The sequence below is a fragment of the Pungitius pungitius genome, chromosome 11 (assembly GCF_949316345.1).
Source record: "Pungitius pungitius chromosome 11, fPunPun2.1, whole genome shotgun sequence".
In the NCBI taxonomy this organism is placed as follows: domain Eukaryota; kingdom Metazoa; phylum Chordata; class Actinopteri; order Perciformes; family Gasterosteidae; genus Pungitius; species Pungitius pungitius.
Genome location: NC_084910.1, coordinates 18,573,157 through 18,596,134, shown reverse-complemented (window position 1 = coordinate 18,596,134; position 22,978 = coordinate 18,573,157). Strand labels below are relative to the sequence as shown.

At 47.5% G+C, this 22,978-nt stretch overlaps 2 protein-coding genes across 2 annotated transcripts in view; both read left to right on the top strand.

The window, feature by feature from the left end:
• The first annotated feature begins 1,148 nt into the window (after positions 1 to 1,148).
• meox2a (mesenchyme homeobox 2a) lies at positions 1,149 to 11,311 on the top strand. Its single transcript, XM_037454803.2, has 4 exons — positions 1,149 to 1,198; positions 4,071 to 4,762; positions 7,588 to 7,760; positions 10,608 to 11,311. Exons 2-4 carry the CDS (start codon positions 4,144 to 4,146, stop codon positions 10,824 to 10,826), a joined length of 1,011 nt encoding a protein of 336 aa, XP_037310700.2. The 5' UTR covers positions 1,149 to 1,198; positions 4,071 to 4,143; the 3' UTR covers positions 10,827 to 11,311.
• A 1,971-nt stretch (positions 11,312 to 13,282) lies between these two features.
• agmo (alkylglycerol monooxygenase) overlaps positions 13,283 to 22,978 on the top strand; it is a 23,869-nt gene continuing 14,173 nt past the window's right edge. The window contains exons 1-3 of the mRNA XM_062565554.1: positions 13,283 to 13,665; positions 16,834 to 16,964; positions 17,076 to 17,291. Of these exons, the coding sequence (XP_062421538.1) occupies positions 13,558 to 13,665; positions 16,834 to 16,964; positions 17,076 to 17,291 (455 nt within the window). The 5' untranslated portion in view covers positions 13,283 to 13,557. The remainder of the gene's footprint in view (positions 13,666 to 16,833; positions 16,965 to 17,075; positions 17,292 to 22,978) is intronic.

Sequence of the window (22,978 nt, the reverse complement as noted above, 5' to 3'; positions counted from 1 at the left end):
CAGAAGAAAAAAAAAAAGAAGAAAAAAAAAAAGGTCCAAATATTTCCTGTCTGAAACTTTTCTATTTCTGTAAAAAGCTGCTTTTAGACCTTAAACAAGCACACAAGAATAATGCTAGATGACAGTAACACAGAAACCAGCAAGACTTTAATGAGACCAGAAGGAAGATGAATATAATATACATGAAAAATAAATAAAACAATAAATAAAATCCCTTAAAGTTAAACTGTAGAGAGAAATGAAATCACACTTCTTCTTCTTCTTCTTCTTCTTTTAGTGCAGTTTTCTTCCTTTCGTCACGCATACACTGGGTTTCTATCTCATCCTACATGTCTTGGCTTCATATGTCACAGTGAGTGTTATACGCTCTGAAATGTTTCCATATTAGCAGAGAGAGGGGGGGGGGGGAAGGAAGGACAGGTCTATTAATGACACACACACACACACACACACACACGCACGCACACGCACACGCACGCACACCGGGTCTTTTGAATGCATCAGTACATCAAAGCTTTCTGCTATAAAGCGTAAAACACATCAGGGGCTGTTGAACCGAGGCACTGAAGGCAGAAGGAAACGTTATCGCTCGGTTTCGTCCGCTTCATCCAGGACTTCAATATTTACCTCATCGATAATCCTTCTCTTTATTACCAAATACAAGTTTCTCAATGTATTTGTGTGTTTTGAGTATCACTTTGTTTTAACCCTTCTATTGCTCACCCTAGCTGTGATGCAACTGTGCGTATAGCCAGCAATTATTTTATTCTTCTTTGACATGTGACATTTTTATGTTAATGCACATAAAAGGGGCTTCGAGTGAAGTGTTTTCAGGAGCTTTTTTTTTTCAAAGACTCCACTCAAGTCGACTCCACGTCTCGAACCCTCGTGTTTGTTTTGGTCACAGGGAGAGCTGTGTTTGCTGTAAATCCTTCCTGTCCGGGTGACTGACAGCCACAGGTGGAGCGGGCAGGTTCTACCTTCGGGTTTCTGTCTACTGCGGTGAAACAGTCGCCGTCGGGAAACACATGGACACCAGCGACCCCCCCCCCCCCCCCCCCCCTCCCCGCTGACCCCCCCCTTTTTTTTATTTTTTATAGTTACACTTTCTCACTGTTGCGGCCTCTTCACCAGTTTGGACCAGTGGACTCTCGTCTTGCGTTGACACGCAGTCACTTGAAACGTTCCCGTGTTTAAGGTATGTTTAAGAACGTCTTTTCCAAAACATTTCTGATCCGATTTGATAAAGTTCAGGCTGTAAAAAAAGCCTCTTATTTATTTAGTCATCTATTTGTATTCTTTGTAGGGATACCAAGGTTTACCAATATAACGATAACTGTGATATATTAAAGATATTGGTGTGATGTATTTTAATACATGTACAATTAAGGCATGTAAATAATCCAGGTTCAGACTGTCTCCACGTCTCTTTGATTATATTTTAATAATAATTCATTTGCCAAAAAAGAGTCATATAGATAAAACAAATTGAAGTCAGTTTGACAGATTGCATCTTTTTATTCATGACACATTTCAAGTGCCACAATAATAACATCATCAGGAAATATTTTGGTATTTGTGTTGCTAAAATTTCCTCTCAAATTAACCTGCAGGAAAGACAAAAAACGTATGTATATGTTGTTTTATATATTTTTTAAATAGAAAAATACATGAATAAAAAGTGCAAAGAAAAGACATTTAGATTGATATACCTGATGTGGAACTTCAAAATAACAGGGTGACAACGTGTATTTTCACAATAAAAGCCCACTATCAGCGTAAGCCACTCTTCTTCACACACAGGGATATTCTGCCTCAAAAAAAACTATTGACTGAAAACACCCCCACGGGCCATCCCTGCCCAGGATGGAAAACACGTGTGCTTTATTATTACCTGCTCCGGGCCCTCTGCACACACACACACACACACACACACACACACGCAGCCTAACCTGCTAATAGCCTTCATTTGTAAGGTAAACAGTAGAAGAGGTTGACACTCACTCACCTAAGGTGCCTTTCCTCTCCTGCGCTGCCTCTGCTGCCTTTGGAGGCTTTGGAGGGACTGTGTGTGTGTGTGAGTGTGTGTGTGTGTGTGCTGGGGGGGGGGGGGGGTGACAGCAGCAAAGCTACAGCCTTTCCTCCCCCGTGCTATCTGTTAAAGTCATTTTCTCTCAAAGAGGAATTAATTTCCTTCCTCAGACGGCCCACAGCGCCTGTGGCACCGCCTGCGAGTCGTCCGCCCGGATCCCCGGGGTTGGGGTGACGGTCCACGTTTGAAAAAATAAAAAATAAAAAAGACTGCCGCAGCCACCAAAGACCTCTGCAACGGCTATAGAATTATAATACTTTTCATGTATTATTTTAATCTGTGCGCACTTTAAATCGGTGCCCTGTGCACTGAAAGTATAAGTCACATTGTTTCAGTAAGTTTGAAGGACGGGGGAAAGTGTGTGTGTGTGTGTGTGTGTGTGTGTGTGTGTGTGTGTGGGGGGGGACGGGTTAATTCATTTTATTGTTGATAAAAAGGTCTAAAACATAATTTTAGCGTTCCAATTCATGTTATCTCTACAAACAATTTAGTTGCAAGGAATAAAACCAGATTCGTATTATTCCACCATGACTTCAGAGCAGGATTCAGTTCTGCGAGTTGTACATGAAAAAGTTCAAGGGATAATAATTCTGCTTTAGTTTTATTTGAGCTCATTATAACAATAATAAAAGTAAGAGAGGATTGAAAAAGTAGAGAGAGGGGGATTTTTTTCTTTCACTTTTGATTCATGCTGAGGTTCTAGGTGGTGAAAATATTTAAATCTTATGCAAAGACGTAATTTTCCACCATTGTTTCTGGTCACTGTTGAGGTAACAAGATGTCATTTTTTCTGTCTGCGAGCAGTCGTGAAAAACATAATAAACATGTTTCTGCATCGCTGCAGTAATTAATAGAAATTTCAAAGCCATCAAAAAGTGGTGTTTAAGAAGCCAATAAAAAGGAAGAAGAAGAAGAAGAAGAAGAAAGAAAAAGAAGCTGTTATTTCAACTGCATGACCCCACGTTAAAGGTCAAACCTGTGTCAGTATCGCTGTGTATTTTGTATTTTGATTTGACGACGTGAGGTGTTTCATTTCAAAATGAGATCAAAAATAATATGTAAAAAGAAAGAAAAAAAAAACGCTCCTACGCAACGATTGACCGCACCAAAGTAAGAGGAAAATGTTTTTCCTTTTTATTTGGTAATAGGTAAAATGTTAACCTTTATTTCTGTCTGGATCGTAACAAATGTCTTTCTTCTCTGTTACTGGTTATTACTTTGTAATAAAGCAAAACAATGGGCAGCAAAGGAAAACCCTTTGAAGGCTTCTTCCACAAGACCGACAGTGTTTTAAAAATGGTCAAAGCTGAGAAAGACGGGGGGGGGCGACGCACTGAGTTAAACCCTGACACCTCGCCTCCCTATCCGCCCTTCCCCCCCCACACTCCCCCGGCCCCACCCACCGACCATTAGTGCCCCGAAAAGAAAGAAAAAAGATGGCCACCGGAGGTCAGCTCCAAGTCCAAAATAAATTGCCCTCTTTCCTGAGGCTCAGCCATTTTTAATAGTAGAGATTTATTGTGCCGGGCTTTCTGGAGGGCGATCATATGTGCATGTGGTCAGTGGCGCGTATGCAGCCCGTGACCCAGCCTCCCTCTCACGTTACACCCTATTTATATCACCCCCTCCGCCCGGCTCCCCTCGTTCTGCAGTTCCTAGTGGGAAGCGCCTCCTGCTGCTCCTGCAGCCTCGAGCTCCGGTCCCGCTCCGCTCCGCTCCTGCAGACGTCTGAGAGGCTCCGCTGCCGACTCCTCGCCCCGCGCGCTCCGGATTACCACAGGACGCCATATTCTAAACACACTTTGCTCTCTGCTCTGACTTTTTTTTTTTTTTTTTTTTTTTTTTAACTGGAGAAAAAAAAACTACAACTTTTGGGATAGTCAAAGGATCTTGGATATGTGCTTGTGGTTCTATCTTCTGGGTTTGATTTAGTAACTTTACCTTCTTTTACTTGCACCCTTCTCACCTTTCCTTGGAGGGCCTCGTGTGTGTGTGTGTGTGTGTGTGTGTGTGCGTGCGTGTGTTTGTGTGTGCTCCGTGTTTGCACCGCGATGGATCACACACTGTTCGGGTGCCTGCGGAGCCCCCACGCCCCGGCCCAGGCCCTGCACCCCGCCTTCACCCAGTCGCCCCTGACCCTGCACGGACGCTCGGACCACGTCTCCTACCCGGACCTGGCCTCTTCCTCGTCCTCCTCCTCCACCTCCTCGCCGTCTCCCTGCATCGTCTCCAGCTACCCGGTGGACGACGGCCTGTTTGCCGGGCAGCCGCAGCAGCACCACCACCACCACCACCACCACCCACACCACCCCCACCACCACCCCCACCACCACCACCACCCTCACCGCGGCCACCTGCCCTCGCAGCAGCATCACCACCCGCCTCAGCACCACGCGTCGTGGCACGTCCCGCAGATGCCGTCGCCCGGCGGCAACATGCGGCACGGCCTGGGCCACCCGCACCCCCACCCGGCCCACGACGGCGGGCCCGGGCCCGCGCCCCCGGACCTGGGGCACCCGGGGGGGCCCAGCATGTGCGCCAGCACCCCGAGCCTGGGCGTCGGCAGCGGCCCTACGGGGGCCTCCTGCGCGCCCGCGGACTTCGGCAGGCAGACCCTGTCACCTGCCGAGGCCGAGAAGAGGAACGGCAAGAGGAAAAGCGACAGCTCAGGTGAGGGGGGGGGGGTCCCAGATTTGTATGACGCGATGGTATTTTGACCTTTAATAAATAAGCTGCTTGTGACACATCGCAAAAACTCGGGACTTGGCGAGAGGCGTCTTTGAAGGCATTTTCAGCAAGTCATTTATCAGTCTTATTGTTGGATAAACACCGTTGCGTAAATAGCGTCAATTTAATAAATCCCGTGCAGAGCACAGGGAATAACACACTCAGTCCTTCAACAGCACATTATACTGTGGAGATTTCTCCCGACAGGAAAAACCAAGAGAACGGTGCGAGAAGCCGTTTGCAGGGTGTCAGCTGACACGAGGCCGCGTCGCAACCCCGCGCGCGGGGGGGGGGGGGGGGGGGGGGTGCATCTGACTCCTGCCGTTTTTGGCAGTTAAAAAAAAAAAAAAAGAAAAGAAAAAGAAGAAAAAAGAAAAATCACATCTGGTTTGTTGCGACACTCCTCAGAGGGGCAGAAAGTGAGTTTCACAGTAAAGAATTAATGTCACGGATTGTAAAAGACGACACCGGCGCCTCGCTAAACACTCTGAAATGTGATTTAACAATGGCAAGAATCTGTGCATTGTTATTTAATATCCCCAAAAAATAACTTGTTTAAAATTAACTCATTTTTATACCAGAAGTCAGATTCATGAAATGTATTTATATTTATATTGTCATCAGACTGGGAGCGCTGGGACATCCCTCTAAAAGCCCTCAATCAAGAATTCTGAAGCAACATTTAACGCTAGAAGCGCCTCCCGACAAACTCCTGCACGCGATGAAGATGCCGGTGGGCATCTCGGGGTAGGGGAGGGGTGGGGAGGGGGGCAGGCCTGCTGCAGACTGCCGCCAGTGAGCTTTGAAACAACGGACACCGGAAATGGATGTTTGCGCCGAATTCACGATACGCGCCGAATAATAAGCGGGAAACACAGACGTGTTGTTAGAATGAAGGTTGTGTAACACGGGAAGCTGCTCCGATGGCCCCCGTCTGTGCTGAATGTCCCCCCCCCCCCCCCACGCTAACACCAATCACGCTGATTATCGGGGCTAACTGGGGTTTTGCTGACTTAATCAGCTGTCTAAATATCGCCACGCTGCCAGGTTGCACGGGATGGAGCCGCGGCGGCGGTCAGGTTTCACCATCTGGATCCGAATCTCAAACGTCTCCCGACTCGGATTCAGAAATAATAACCAAAAACCCCCGAGAGCGCGTTGCCCATGTTAGGGTTAGCCTTCGAATGTGAGCGTCTGTGTCAGATAGTTGTGATTGTTTCCTCAAGTAGGGCCCCGGTGGGGGGGGGGGCTAACGAGAGATGAGGCGGCTCCGCTGTGTTTTCGCGTGTCTGGATACTGTGGAACCTGCTCATTGTTTGAGCCCAGCTGGAGAAGTTGGTTTGTGCCCCCCCCCCCCCCCCGACCGGTGCTGTCGAGGTGAAAGGTCTTTCCTTTTTAAAATAAAAAAAAAAAACAACGTACTGGATTTTCTGCGTGGGACAATAAAAAGGTGCTTAAAGACTTGTTTGGTCGAGGGCGGTGTTGTAAAAAAAAAAAAAAGCAAAGCAAACAAAAGAGGAGCGAGTTGCTTTTTCCTAAAAGAGGCTCCGGAAAAACAAAGCGAAAGTGTCGGTTTACAGTTTACAGTTTATAGTTCCTCTTTATTCCTCATTTAACCAAAGGAAAAAAGGCATTTTTGTTGGTGTCAACTCGTTATTTCTTAAGACATTAGCTGTGAGAGGGGGCCCTCTTGCACTGAGCTCAGCTCATTTGGGACCCCGGGATGACGTGCCCTGTTTTGGTGGCACGTATTTTTCTCATATTATTCCCCCCCCCCTTTTTTTTGTGGAGAGATGAAAGTTACAGCGGCGACCTAATTGCTGCGGTGCACCGGCTGTCTCGTAAAAGCACGCTTTCTGGGTTTTTTTTTTTGGGGCCTGCTGGTCCAGCTGGTTGTTCTTTTGTCTCCCTTCACACAATGTCTGTGTTTACCAGAGAGCGAGACAGTGAGACAGCGGATAAACACGTCTGAAGGGGCCGCTTCGATCAGCCTCACGCTGCTTTGAGAAAAATTACAAGGGGGGGGGGGGCACAGGCTGCGGGGTCGAGCAACAATCCGGTTAATTCTCACGCGGGCGGTTCTAGCAGCTCCTACATCTGTTTTTTTCCCTCGGCTCCTCTTCCTCGCCTCCTCTTCGTCGGGCCCACGGGGCTGCAGGACTGTTCGCAGTGCGGACGGGATGCAGTGCAGGGCCCCCCCCCCCAGCGAGCGAATCGCCGCCGCCTTCGAGTGCGGCGTGCAAGGGGGGGAAGCGCGGCCCGAAAAGGAGAAACCGCAACAAGGCTGCAAACAATAGGAACGTTTCTGGGGGGCAAATTGAGCGCGTTGACTATTTCGGAAAGTGGGAATAACGAAGCAGAATGTATTTCTTCAGCTTGCCGAGCTGAAATGGATACAACACACGCTATATCCTGCTAGATCCTTAAATGTCGCATTAAATATGTTACAATTGTCCTTGCATCTGCTGCTCACACATCATCGACGTGGTTTATGATGTATTAAAGGTGAAGTGAAAGATCATTTATTGATGACAAAGTCAAATTAAAGCCACGTCGGCAGTAAAGAGTCATGTGTGAGAGCCCCTTCCAGACACTTAAAGGGTTCATAAACAATACCTGAACAATAAAGCCTGATTGACAGCTCCCATTGTTTCCCCTCACCTCGCCTCTTTTCTCCCCCCCCCGCCCCCCGGGCTGAGCCGCACCGGCCCCATGACCTGCGCCACAGTTGGTATTCTCTTTGAAACGCGTGCGGCGTTTGGTTTCAGAGTCCCAGGACGGGAATTACAAGTCCGACGTGAGCAGCAAACCCCGGAAGGAGCGCACGGCGTTCACCAAGGAGCAGATCCGAGAGCTGGAGGCCGAGTTCGCCCACCACAACTACCTGACCCGGCTAAGGCGCTACGAGATCGCCGTCAACCTGGACCTCACCGAGAGACAAGTACGTCCCCCCCCCCGTCCCCCCCATCATCCAGCCCTCCCCTCATTAGCACATTAATGCCATGTTGTGAAAACACAGCCCCCCCCCCCCCCCCCCCCCCTTTTTCTCAGCCCGCTACTGTGTTTTCGTAACTCGGAGGAGTTCGAGGGGGCGATTGTGCTCCAGATGTGGCCGTGAGACGGGGGAGGGGGGGGGGGGGGGGGACTATCATGTTCCAGATGTTCCCGTCCATTCTTTTTTCGAGCTGGGGGCCAGAGAAGCGAGGCAGAGAGAGACAGAGAGAGAGAGAGAGACGAGGGTTGGAGGAAGTGCTGTCTAGCAAGTCACTTCCTCTCTCGCGGCACCCCCCCACCCCCCCCCCACCTGTGCGCGCAAATTGGTCTCCGATGAAATAAATAACAGGAGACAAATGGTTGGGGGGGGGGGGGGCGGCTGCGCTCCGTTTTGGGGCTGTAGCTCACACTCAGTTGACACCCCCGCCAGTGATGTTTCGCAGCGTGATACGGGTCGACTGGAGGCAGAAACCCGAGCGTTTCAGACGAGGCCTTGGATGCAAATCACCACGTCAGGGCGCCAAAGATGGAGCTTCGGGGGGGGGGGGGGGCAACGTCACACGTCCCCCCCCCCCCCCCGTGAGGGTCCACGAGGGTCCGAATTAGAGCGCGGGGGGGCCCCGGACCCGAGGGCTCAGACAGTTAGTTGCGAATGATCTTCAGAACGAAACTATTTAAAATCTCTCTCTCTCTCTCTCTTTGCAAACCGATCCCACGTCGACACGAGGAAAACGTAGCCTTTTTTTCCCCGTGCACGCTAATTGTCACGGGGGGGGGGAACCTGAATGCAACGACGCCGTCATCAAGGTTGCACCTGCCCGTCGCATAAGAACATTGTGTACCACGAGGGAGCACTGCGGCCGTCCAATGTCTCAGCAGCAGAAGGTGTGTGGTGGTGTGTGTGTGTGTGTGTGTGTGTGTGTGTGTGTGTGAGGGACTGGAACCGTTTTGCTGGAGAAACGGTGTCGGGGATTGGCGGCCCAAAATTTCATCTTGATCAACTTGTGCTAAAAATATACACACGCTAAAGAGTAATGAGGACGGGGGGCTTCAGGTGATTAAGGTTTGCCCAGTGAAAATAAATGTGTGCAGGTGTGTTTTAGGCGCCCCTCTCTCTCAAAGTAATGCGAGTAAAAACCGACACGTCTCATTAAGGTCGGCCACTGGAAACTGTGACAAATGCGGGGGAATGCAAATGGGATCATGAAAGTAATCCTTTGCCGTGGCTCCATATCACAAAGAAAGAAAGAAAGAAAAAAAAAAAAAAGCCCAGATCCAGCCGTGTGAGGCAAAAAGCCCGTTTTCACCACCCAGCACAGAGTTAGCCGTCGTAATTCCACCTCGGCCTCAGACTTTTCCAAGTAATCTTTTTTACGCCGCAAGGGCATGAAATATGCATGAAGTGTCTTCTGCGTCATGTTAATTGTGTGTGACCGGGATTTCGTCGAGGAAAAATCGACGGCAGTAGATAGTGAGCGCGCAGCGTTGGCATCGCAGACGTCTGTCTGGCCCCAACGCTTTGTACGGAAGGAAAAAAAAATATCCTCTAACTTCTCTTTTAGTTGTGTTTAAATATGGGGAAGAATTTTTTTGGTTTTCTTTTAGCCTAAGCTATTTTTTTAATGCCTTTGAGATGCTGGAGTGAGCGATTCCACTAGTTTTAACCTGGATGGCTCGATATCCTTCAACTCGGAACCAAATGGCACCACGTATATATTCTTGTTGTGGGATTTTTTTTCACAATACAATTTCACATTTCATTATCATGTGTCATGCTCTTAAAGCCAAGGAGTTGAGCTTTCCACTCGTGATTAACCATCGGTTCTTCTCGCCGATCAAAGGCTAAAGTGGAGACCGTCAGTGTGATGTGATGTGGATTTAACTGTTGTGGCAATCCGTGCTGGTTTAGTGCTCTTGTGTGTGTCTGTTTGTGTTGGCCAGGCCAGGATCGCTTGCTGGGTTTTAACGAAATAGCGTTGAATATATGGATGTTTATTTGTGTTGAATATATAATCCCCCCCCCCCCCCCCCCCCCGGGCCCCTGACACCCCAAAAACATTTGTTCAGTCAACTACCTGACCTGACATGTGACCGCTCTGCAGAAATGACAGTCCCTGAAAATAACCCGACGCAGGAGGCCCCCCTCCCACCCCCCCCTGCGGCCCCACACATTAAGTGTCAACACTCAGGGGGCCTCTGCAGCTACTTGGCGTGTAAACCGTTTTAAGCAACAGCTTACTCATCGATCTTAAAGACGTAAACGCGGTGGGGAGGGCTGCTGACTCAAGAGAAAACAGGTAGACACCGAGCGGCAGGCGGGGCGGCAGACGGAGCGGCAGGCGGAGCGGCAGGCGGGGCGGCAGGCGGGGCGGCAGGCGGGGCGGCAGGCGGAGCGGCAGGCGGGGCGGCAGGCGGGGCGGCAGGCGGAGCGGCAGGCGGAGCGGCAGGCGGGGCGGCAGGCGGGGCGGCAGGCGGAGCGGCAGGCGGAGCGGCAGGCGGGGCGGCAGGCGAGGCGGCAGACGGAGCGGAAGGCGGGGCGGCAGGCGGAGCGGCAGGCGAGGCGGCAGGCGAGGCGGCAGGCGGGGCGGCAGGCGGGGCGGCAGGCGGGGCGGCAGGCGGGGCGGCAGGCGAGGCGGCAGGCGAGGCGGCAGGCGGAGCGGCAGGCGGAGCTGTCAAGCCGCATTGAACCAGTTGCACTTCCTAGCGGCCCCTTGATGTTTTCTTTTTCTTTTATCTTTTTTTTTTGTGTGTGCGTGCGTGTGCGTCTGTCTGTCTGTTTGTCGTTCCCCACCAGGTGAAGGTGTGGTTCCAGAACAGGCGGATGAAGTGGAAGCGGGTGAAGGGCGGCCAGCAGGGGGCGGCAGCTCGGGAGAAAGAACTGACCAACGTGAAAAAGGGCACGTTGCTGCCGTCGGAGTTCTCCGGCATGGCGGCGCTGCACCACTCGACGGACTCCCTGACAAACGAGGACAGTCACGACAGCGACCAGAGCTCCGAGCACGCCCACTTATGATCCGCGACCCCCCCCCCCACCTCCTCTCAGAGGACAGGCCCTTAGAAGGACTGCTGTTTGCTGATTCGCCCATCGTCGTACAACGACGCTAAATAAGTGTGCAAATCCACAGAGGAGTCAGACGTGGTTGAGACGATGCAAAAATGTAGATTTCAAGAGCTGACAACGTAGAGGAGGATTTCGTTATGTTTTAAAGGCACCATTGGTTTAAAAATGCCCTTGAGGAGAGCCAAAAAAAAAAGAGACAGCATTAACATTGAGGGTTTTTTGGGGGTTTTTACCCCCAAACACCGAATATCACGTCACATTTTGGAAGTACCTACTCGGTCGAGCTGTTGTAAACATTCCACGTTGTGCGTCTCGAGAAAAAGCAGGCTTTGACTTTGCACTGTTGAGCACTCAGTCTGCACCTCAGTCAGTTTCCACTGTACAAAATGTAAATGACCGTGTATTTCAGTTATTGAAAAAGCAAAAAAAAAAAATAATCAAGTGCCAGGAAATCAAATTTGCCTCGCTAATATAAAATGATCTGTAAATAATTCTCTGTATTGTCTTACCATAACCGTCATTTTATACCTAGACTTTCAGCTCACGTGGTAATAAACACCGACAGTTTTTTACTCAACACTTTTCTGCTTGGAGATGACGTTTTTTGTAAACAAAACCTGAAAACCTGACATGTGTTTTATTAAATCCTTTCAGGGACAGTTGCAGATCGAATAAAATTCAACCAGCGGTAAATGAAACGCAACGCGGTTCAATCGCTTCTTCTTTTTTTTCAGCCATGTGTGCAGCAAAGCCCATGTGTGTTTGCATGAAGTGAAGCTGAAATGAATTAAACATTACAGAGAGTGCGGAAAGCCGGTGATGGGGGGGGGGGGCATCCTAAATTCACCTTCGCCTCGAGGCATGGGCCCGGGACTCCTGCCAGGAGAGAGAGAACTCGCACAGGATCGGGTTCTGTTACAGAATCCAGTTGAAAATACTTTCTTGACTCCATCTCATCTTTCACCACATTGTGATTGTGCATTCTAATTTTTTTTTTTTTTTTTTGAGGAGGAGGAGGAGGCACCTCAAGCGGCATGTGGGGGTTTCAATTTACTTTTTCATCCTAAACCCCAAAGCAAACCACAAGAAGAAAGTGATCCTGTCTCCTTTTTTTTTTTGTACATTGCAACTGAAATTCCCTTTCAAGTGCTCACAGTTCAAAAAAAACTACTGAGCTTTAATCGGGTCACAGACTATAAAGTAGAAGTCACTGCCTGTTTGATTAATAAACAACCACATAAAAGAAAGCAAATTGGGCAAAAAAAACCTCCAACATGAGCATTTCATTTCACGTGTGAAGAAGGAGCAGCTGTCTTGACTTAAATGTTGCCCTACAGTCAAGTGTAAGAAAGTAGCGTGTGTGCAAAAAAGTACACCATCTCCACCCTTATGATGATCATGAGTCCTGCATGATCATCAGTCATTTGTGATGCACGGTGGCCTCTCCTCCCGATTGTGGTCAGAAAGTGTCTGGAATCAGCTGAGCATTCCTTTGGAGTACTAAAGTTGAATTAAGGGTTTGATAACGATTAAGTAACCTAAACCGGGAGTCACATGTTCTACCGCTGACCTACGGTACCCTTTGAACTGTCCTTAAATCCTTCCTTTATTTTACGTTTTCTCATACGTCAATCGTAGCTTTTCCTACAAAAATGGAATTCCCTGTAATTTGCTGAAATCCCACCAAAGCAAATCCTATAATCCTGGGATCAGGAATCAGGAAACGTTTATACGTGCATGATATATGTCAGACATACATGGAATTTGAAAAACTCAACACTAAACCTGTTCGTGAAGATGAAGTTAGCCGCCCTGTGATTTGGAAAAAAGAAACACAACGATTGTGCTACAGAGCCGTTTTACAGAAGATGTAAAGTGGTAACTTGGCAAGCTTTAAAAAAAATTCATCTAAATGGTTGAAAGAATCAATCTATGTCGGGTTATATATAATCGCCGTGGTAACTGGTGACTTTCGTCATCAGGAAGCTTTCTAGTGGCTTGTGTTCTTCATTTAACAATGTCACAGCTGTGAGTCACAGCCATAGTTTATTACTGATGAACCCTAAAGCCGACATTCGTGTAGGCCGTGAAAAACAAATGTTTGCCGGTCATCTTGTGACTGCTTTTGTTTTTGAGCAGAATGTATGGACGCATTGTCCCTGCATGGTCCATCTAACCAGCCAATTAATGTAATAAAAAAAAACACCCTGAAAGTTAAAGGGAGACAGATGGTTTCGTCAGTACTTCTATAACAAAAGCCACAATCATATTCATGTCAGTAGTAATTCGTTTTTTTTTATTTGTTTATCAACGTATTCAATTCATATCCAATGTTGGGATGACACTTCTCAACAACGCGCGAGGGAAACGCCAAACTCTCGCGAGACAAAGTCACACGGAGAGGGTCACAGGTCGCACAGCAGGAGGGTTAAAGACGGAAGATGACCTCGCCTCCCACAAACGACGTGACACTCGGTCCGTGACGTGACTGCGACCCGTCGCTCCGAACCGACCCTGACCTCGAGAAGGCACGACAGCGCCCCGACCCGCGGGGAGAAACCCACAAAAAAACAAGCGCCCGCGCGCGTAGAGGAAGCCTCTTCTCTTCGCCCCCCCCCCCTCTCACCTCCCCACCTCCGGGTCAGAGATTCGGACACCTGCTCAGGTGAACGCGGAAAAAGCCATGGCGCAAGGTGACGCGTCCGCGGGGTTCCGGTCCTTGTTTTTCATGCTCAGCCCGAACGAGTCGTCCTACCAGAAGCTGCAGGATGTGCCGCAGTATGTCCAGCAGGTGGGTACCGATCAAACCAGGCGGTTTTGTTGTTTGTGTGGAGGTCCCAAAACTAATTAAAAAAAAACACACCTCGGAAACGGGTGCTGCGTTGAAAAGATCCACAAAATCAATTATCAATTATTCAGTAATTGTTTTAATAATCAAGCAATTACTTTTCACAGGACAGCGATGGTACGATGATCTTATAGAATATGATGCATTACTGAAAATAATACTAATAGGCCAAGTAGTAGTTTAAATTCACACATTACTGCAGAAGTTGTATCAAAAGAGAAACATAAAGAATGATCTTAACTATGGATTCATAACAATATTGATGGTTATTTCAAATAGAACATTAATTTCATCCAATTACCCAAAGACCTGCTGTACCAGGATATTTACCCTTAACCTGATGTGAAATTATTACACATATCGAGGAAAAAATATATTTTGTTCACACCAGTAAACAAATACTCCAGTGATGTGGGCGCTATGACGACACAGTTATAGGACAACAGTAGACTTTAAGTCATTCGTCTTCTGAATGCACAAAACCAGGTTACGAGTTTCTTCTGCTTCTTGCCGTTTTACGACGTCTCAGTCGGCACTTATTGTGGCGAGCGTCTGCTGCAGGTCCACCAGCACGTGTTTTGCGATGAGGTTTTATGAGGCACATCAGGGGATGCGAACAATTACCCCCCCCCCCAGCAGGAGTCCTCTTAACCCACTACCAAACGTGATTAAACAAATTTGTTATTGCTGCAGGGCTCTGCGGTGGTAAAAGTTTGCATTCTGTGTGTGTGTGTGTGTGTGTGTGCGTGTGTGTGTGACTCAGCACTGTTTACAGTTTGGTTTGTGTCATTACTTATTCTGCTTTCTGTTCCCAACAGGCCAAACTAATTATAAACAAAGCAAAACACAATCTTCACATTTTGAGGTTTGTTTGGAAGTGTTGCTCTGTGGGTTGTTTGCAGGTCTCAGTGATTTATTTTTATATATATATTTTTTTGTAATGCAAACACAGTATTGTTGTCAGGCGGAGGGTTCATCGTCAGCCCGCCTCGGTCATCAGTGACCTTATAAAAAAGGCCACTTGGAGAAAACGCCGACATCTGCTCCACAAATGTCTCGTTCCATTGCGAGAACCCGAACTCACGAGAAAAAAAAATACTATTATTAGACGCCACAACAAACGATCCACGCAGGGCGCAAGTATGCCGCAGTATTCCATCGGATTTTTAGTTTATTTGTGAAAAGAGATTAAAAAGAAAGAAACGCACAAGGAGCCACATTTTCAGTGCATGTCAAAAGGGCCCGAGGGGTAAATTAGAGTGCTGCGGGGATGACGTCACTTTGCAGGCCGACCAGCACGTCGCCGCGTCGCTGGTTCCCACGACAACAAACGGTTTCACAGGCTCTGTGGTCGACAACGGTCTGCAACACAGCGAGATAATCTTTAGATAGCAAAAGCACTTTTTTTCAAACGAGGGTTCTTTTAAGTTTTTAAGGGCCTCGTGTTCCCCGGATGATGTTCAGGGGGATTTACTTATGTAGTTCATAGAACTGTAATAGTGGTATAGTGTTAACTCCTTCATGTACAGGAGCGGGAAATGCCACGTTTTCTTAAGCTAATATTCGGCTATATCACTGGGAAAAGCAAAGATGGAGAAACTTACATTATATAAAGTGTAAAGAAGCAAAAAAAAAAAAACGGAGACACAGTTTAGAACAAAGACGAGACTTTTCCTCTTTCCTTTATTTCATCTTGCCCCGGCTGAAGAACTGAGAGCTGTAGAGAACGCAGAGCCGTGGGGGGGAGCAGAAGGCGTCCCCGATGGTAATGTGTGGAGGTCTGGTGGAGGTCTGGAGGAGGTCCATTTGTCGGCTGCGGCTCTGCGGTCTGCTGCCAGATGTCGGGAGCGTTGCGTGTGATCGCGGGTCCCTGGTGGTGCTCTCTCGCTTCTGCTTGTGCACACACACTCGCTTCACACACCTGCATGTTGAAGTGGAGGCATTCACATGTGGATTATGCAAACACATGCATGCACACTCCCTCTCACTTCCACTCACACACACTCACGCACACACACGCACACACACACACGCACACACACTTCTTCCCTCGCCACCTGCAGATGTGCTCCTCTGCGGCCTTCGTCACGTCCTTCATTCCTGGCTCTCGGCGGGGGCCATGTGTCCCAGGTACGAGTGGAGTCACTTGGTCAAATGAGCGCCTTTCAGCTAAAGCTAACCAGCAGGTCTGACACGCCGCTGAGAGCGCACTCGTGACCTGTTTGCTAACCCCGTCCCTCACTAATTTGTTCCATGTTTGACAGACCCATTAAGAGGTTATTGCATGTTTCCAGCACAGTTTCGAAAAGGGGAGGCCCGTCACTGACTGTTTGCTTATGGCTTTCCATTTGTTTTGTCACAACTGGTTACTAAATGCACTCAATCTTCTTTTTTTTTCGAAAATATAATTTAGTAATTAAAAAAATGTTGTTACCAAAAAAAAAAAAAAAAAAAAAAAAAAGACACAAAAGCATGTGGCTTTTAAAAAGGTTAAACTAGAATTATTATGTTTTTATGGAGAGCAACTAAATAACAATAAGGTCACTAAAATGTTTCATGTTCCATATTCACAGCATGTTAGCACGTTGCTAATGTTGCTACCAGGGCTAAGCAGCACTAACACGCACTCAGAGGCCAAGATTCCAACAGTCTGTCTGCTCAAGTAAACACCACTTGGCTGGTTGTTTCCTATGTTCATGTTCTTATTTTAGGTATTTAAGGTCCTTAAAGAAAGAAAGAGAAAGAAAAAAAAGTTCAAAGGGAGACTACTCAGACCACGCAAAGTTGTAGTCACCACAGGTCGTCTGGATCCAGACGATCCAGTTCCGTGGTTTGTTGCTTCCTCCGGCGCAGATCTTCACAGGCAAACGTTTGTCTGCCCAAGCGTTGAGGTTTTAGACCAGTAACTTCATGTCGTTACAGCGAAACAAACATCACGGATCGCAAGACATGAAAGTAATGCAGGCTTTTAGCTCGTCTGCCAAGACAAATATCCAAGCTCAACACATTCCCCCTAAAATCAACAGTGGCCTTGAAACTGTCTTGTTTTCACAGTTTGCCGTAGTGCTGAATCATGATTCTGTGTGTTTGTGTGTGTGTGTGTGTGCGCAGGCCACTCCTTTCTTTGTAGGGCTGGTGGTGCTGGAGATGGTGGTGGGCCTGCTGAAGACGGGATCCCCAGTGATCACCGTCAGTGACGGGCTCACCTCTGTGTCCTGCGGAATGATCTCCAGAATCCCACTGTGAGTGTTTCAAGTCAAGTGACTTGAGAGGAGGCGGGTGCATGAGGTGACACTCAGATAGAGCACCAACACCCCCCCCCCCCCCCCCCCCCCCCCCCCTCTTCCCTTCAGGCTGTTCATGAGGAGCTGTGAGCTGACTGCGTACGTGTTCATATGGGACCGGTACCACCTGATGGAGCTGCCCTGGGACTCCGCCTGGACCTGGTGGCTCACATTCTTGGGCGTGGACTTCTGCTACTACTGGCTCCACCGCCTCGCTCACGGTACCGGCACGAGACACTCACGGGAGGGGGGCTGCATAGCAATGCAGTGCAGATGGGTGGAAAGGCTCAGCATTTGACCTTTGCTCCTTCTCGGAGCACTGTGGACGTGGACGGTTCAGATTTAAGGTCTTGATTGTGGATTTCAAAGTCCAGTGGAAACCATGTCCGCAGCAACATCATCTTCTCACAAATACTCTATTCTAACTAAAGCATGGCTAATAAATGGTCTCAGCCATGTTTCAAAGTGGGCTTCTGCACGTTTTCACACATTTAAACGACAGCGCTGACGGTGACCCCTTTCCTTTTTTTTTTTAATTCTATACCATTCAGATAGCGCCAAACCAGCTGATGAATAATGGTCTTGGATGTTGATTTAGTTGCCATCCCTGCAGGAAGGAGCACACTAGATACCGCACACATCATGCTGTCCTGGACCTTGTAAAGGAAGCAATTATTTCTGAGTTACATGCAGCTGGTTTTAGAGCTGTGCAGATGTGAGAGGCCGTAGTCGCTGGGGGGGGGCGGGCTGTGGTCTTAACCCCCGGAGCTCACAGCAACAAGCTTGATATAGCCGATGCGCTATAGCAGCGACGTCCTGCAGCATCCCCGTTAGAGCAGAAATTTAAAATATATATATATATATATGTATGTATGCGGGTTACTGTATTTCTGCAGCGGCAGCTCGACATCTGTCCGGTATTTTTGCTCAACTGATGCGCGTGCCAGATGCTCGGGCCAGCCACACCGGAAGAGATGTATTTATCCGTGGGCCTGCGCTGGATGTTTATTTGTGTCAGTGGCACATCAAGCTGCCCGCCGGGCTTTGTCCGCATTTGGTCTTGGCTCCAGAAGTCTAGTGTGGCTCCACGGAAGCCCGTGTTTGGGAAAAAAACGTCCCACCAAGAACCGCCCGACACGACTCGGAGGTGACGGAGGAACATCGGGCCGATTTTTGCCTTTAACGTGCACTGGTGGGTTCGGGTTCTCACTGTGGGCTTTTGCTCCTTATCTTCATCTTAGACGTGAGTTGTTGTGCAATAATAATAAGCACGGCGGGAAGAGAATGATTTGTTTCAACGTTTGTCTAATGAGATAAACGGGGCCTCGAAGAATGATCAAAGTTGCAAGCAGTAGGTCCAAAACACAGGCGCGTCTTACGCTGCTCTCCGAGCAGTCAAAGCACTGAGCTTTTATACACACATGTGAAGGTCATCCTCAGGGGCAGGTAGGAAAAGTTGCCAACCAAGTTGAGATAAGAACCAAGGCCAAGATGGGGCGTAACAGACTTCCTTTGTTTGACCTCCTTTCCTCGCAAACAGCAGCAAAAGGAAACTTTTGAATCACTCGGCTTTTTGCACGTCAGTTCAATACAGACAACAATCACTCTTTTAACATAACATTTTTTACCATTACAGAGTCTAACTTACCACTCAATAGATCTTATTGGACTTTCTCATTCATTTAGCAAATATTAGGGAGACCTGAGCAAGGTCAATGGGGCTTTATAATAACAATAACAATGTAGTAGTATAAGACTTAAGGACGTTGAAAGTACTTCTGTGGTGAATTGCAATGAAAAATCAATCCATGCAGCGGTGCACCCTTCACCCAAATTTATATATTTAAATCCAAAGTCTGTCTGAATTGTAAAATAAGCTGGATATCATCTAATCAATTGTTGTATAAATTGTCTATGCACTAATTAAACGTGTAAATATGACTTCTTATTTCCTAAAATTGTCCCTGGGGGGGGGGGGGGGGGGTTCCGAAATATATTAATATAACGCTTCAGTGTTTGAGCCTGAATGATGGCGCAAATAAAGGCCCGCACTCGTATTTTCATGTGCTAATTTGTGCATGTCCCCGCTGTTGAAGTCATCGTCTGACGGGGAAGTATCAAAAAAAAAAAAAAATCCACTTTCATTTCCTCTTGGACTGGCGCTGTCATGGTGGAAACGTTGTGGGGTCGCTGTAACTGTCTGGAGCTTTTCCCCTCGTTAACCAAAGCGAAGCGGCTCACCTCGACCGCTGGGACGGGCTCGCCGTGGCGCTCGCTCCTCGCTCCGGATTGGCCGAGGTCGTCCCGGTCAGCGAGAAGCTTCCAGCGTGTGGGCTGGGGTGGAGACGGTTCCAGGGTGCGGGTAGAAACTCATCATTTCAGCAGTTTAATGAGGGTCAAATTGTCACATAACGCTGCTTTTGGGGACTTTTTAAAAAAAATTTTTTTATTGCACTTGAGTCTTGGAACAATCTTGTCGTTTTCTTGCCTCAAAAACGTCGGGAACACTGCATCAATAATGCTATTGTGTCAGGCAAAATGAGCTACAGATCTTAATATTACATAATAGGGGAAGGACCACAATAGAGAAATGCAGAATGGGGCAAAGGTGACACACTCTGCTGGGAAATATGAGCCCTTATTGCCTCAGTCTAGAAGTTTCACTTTTATGGCCCTTTATTCCCCCTTCGCAGTTCCCCTCATGACTTCCACATGAATGGACAGCTCAGAGATGATTAGGTGGAAATTAGGCTGAAGAGACTTCAGCCTGTGCTGATGCCATTTTTTTTCTGAGGAGACATTGCCACTTGGCTTCCCTCCTGCCAGACGCTGTGATCCCGCAGGAAAGAAACACGGAGCTGCCTTTTTTTTTCTTTCTTCCTGCAGCCGTTTAGATGCAATTCAGGAATCCGCATGCATCAGATATATTGGCAACTCTAGATGTGCACTGCAGGGAGTCCAGGTCTGGTGATGACTCGCACAGACGTGACCCAACCCATGACGGAATGCTTGTGACAGGATCCCGCTGCTGACAAACAGCAGGCGCGGTTCCAATTTTTTGGCAAACGTGGCGTCGTAAACATCTGAATGACCTTTGTGCACACGCCGGCTCCAATGAAGCGTTTGTTTATCCGAGCTCTCGATATCTTATATTTGCTTAAGCTCTTTGGTGCAGCCTCAGTTGGCCCTCTGTCACGATTGTCTTTTTTTTGTTTCTGAGGAAAAGCGGCTGACTTCCCTCGCGGCACATTCAACCACTTTCTCTGAACCCACCGTTCTATTTTGAAGCCGATGTGTTGACAGGCCTGTTGATCTTGTTGTTAGAATGCATTGATGCATTCCAACCTGTTGATATTGTTGTTAGAATGCATTGATGCATTCCAACCTGTTGATATTGTTGTTAGAATGCATTGATGCATTCCAACCTGTTGATATTGTTGTTAGAATGCATTGATGCATTCCAACCTGTTGATATTGTTGTTAGAATGCATTGATGCATTGATGCATTCCAACCTGTTGATCTTGTTGTTAGAATGCATTGATGCATTGATGCATTCCAACCTGTTGATTTTGTTGTTGGATTGCATTGATGCGTTCCAAGTATTGTTCTTCGAATCTATATCGTTGGAATGCGTTGACGCATTCAAATCTTTATACATCTGCATTCTAGCTCTAATAATTTAATTCATTTTAATTAAAAATCATCAACTTTTTAAACATAGTTTCCAATTGATTTAATTTTAAAATCCTCTCAAAACTTCTTCAACTTTCAACTTTTTCTGCTTCGGCAATCTTTCAGCTAGAGACCCCATTTAAACTTTAAAATGTTGACAAAAAAACAGCTTGTTGATATCTATTCTACTTTTACATGGGTGTCTATATGTAGAGAGCTAGAGTGAGACATTTGAATGTTGGAGGGATCTAGAGGGTAGACGTCAGGCGTCAGGATCAGGTTCAAAAAATATTTGTAATTCGTCCTTTTTGCCACAATTCACGCTTAATTTTTGGATCACAATGATGCCGCGCTTGTGCTGGTCGGACTCATTTGGGTGTGGAATCCCACAGTTATTTACTTTTGTCCTGAGGAGAACCGAGAGTGAGACAAAGTCTGCCTCAAGCCCCATAGGCTCCCATACAAATCTGCTGACATATTTCTAAAAAAACCCAGAAGGTACACTTTTTGTAAACCGTTGGTGAAGCCAAATTAAGAACCCGACAGACATGTAAAGCACAGGGAGCGTTCGGTGGAGTCTCTCAATTTTTTTTTGCAATTCCTTAAAACTGATTACAGCTATTCTTCTTTCTGTTATTCTCATTTCTGTATTTTCAGCAATCCTTTCAAATTAATTTCAGCTTTTTTATTTTCTGTATTTCCAGCAATTTTCTGTAATTCATTTCAGCTTTTTAACGCATTTTGAGCAGGAAATGCATTTTCTAGTTTATTCTAATATTGAGCGGCCCCCCGCCGTCGGGGCGGCGTCTCTATACATCAGCTCACGGTTGGAACTGGAAAGTGAAGGGATGAGCTGTTGCTTTCAGGGGGAGTGAAGATCAACTCTTTTGTTGTCCCCTGATAAGCGAGGCAAGTCGGACCCTCGCAGCTCTTCTGCACTTTGCACTTCACAACTGAAGCGCCCGTTGTCCCACAATGTGTTGATAACAGGCTTGGAGGGTCAATTAGTCAATAAAAGTCTCGACGTAGCTCATTGGGTGCATTCGTCGGGCGGCGTGAGAAATAAAAACAGCCCGGAAGCTTCTGAAGCCACCGTCGCGTATGAGCAGCTGTTAAACTGAGGGTGGAAACGAGGAGCGCGACATGGCGGCTGAGAGGGTCGCTCCGTCAGGGCTGACCGCTGCCCTTTGTGCGCCCCCCCCCTCGCCCCCCCCCCCCCCCTCCCCCCCCCTCGCCGCCCGGAGACACTTCCCTCTGTCAGCGTCCAGGGTTTAGGGGGGGAAGAAGTGTGAACATGAATGATGAATACGAGTTGCTATTAGGAGACGAGGAGGGGAGGGGGGGGGGGGGGGGCTTGATTCATGAAAATAAATTACATTAACACAGTAAATGCACACGATGCACAAAGCAAAAGGCATATTAAAAAGGCTGTTGTATTTCACTGTTTTTGATAAGTTTTATACCGGCTTTTTAAAAAGTGCATATAATTAAAAAAAAACATATCCAGAGGACAGGTCACCCCGGGGCCTCTGGGTACAGCTGCGTCGGGCCGGGGGGGGGGGGGGGGGGGGGGGCGGGGGGGTTGAGGACGTAAACAGAGCGCGTCGGGAGTCTTTAACTGGCTCCCGTAACGTGACTGACGATGACTTATAGGGCCTTGATTACGTGTCGTGGTACAAATTCGACAGTGAGGGAGTGAGGAATTGGTGGAAATGCATCAACACGCCGTCAGACCTCCTCCGCCGGCGGGCCAGCGGTGAATACCGGAACCATGAGGCTCGTTTTTTTGGCCGCACCACGTAAACAATAATACATGACGTCACAAAACGGATATATGGAGAGTTTATTGGAACGGTTTGTACCACAGAAAAGTATTTAAAAAAAAAAACTTTACACCGGTTAAGGGTATTTCTCTATTAGATGCCATTGAACGATTTGCACTCTGAAATCTTTACTCGTAAATATTTCAATTCGCTAGCAACTGAGCACTCATCACCTCGTCACTGCTCTCCGTCGAATTGAATTCGAAACTGCAGTCATATTTTTTTCAAACTTAGCGAGTTCGGGGCTCAGCGACGATTTGGAGTGACTCAAGTATTTCATCACATTGGTCAGATAGCTGGATGCTGAGACGGAGATATATCTCCGTCTCAGCATCCAGCTATCTGACCAATGTGATGAAATACCTTGGCCTTTATACAGCAGCCCAGTACTGAGATTTGTAGGAGTTTAATACAGTGGATTTTTTTATAAGACAGCACAAATTTAGAATCACGGATGTAAGTTTGAATTGTTATTT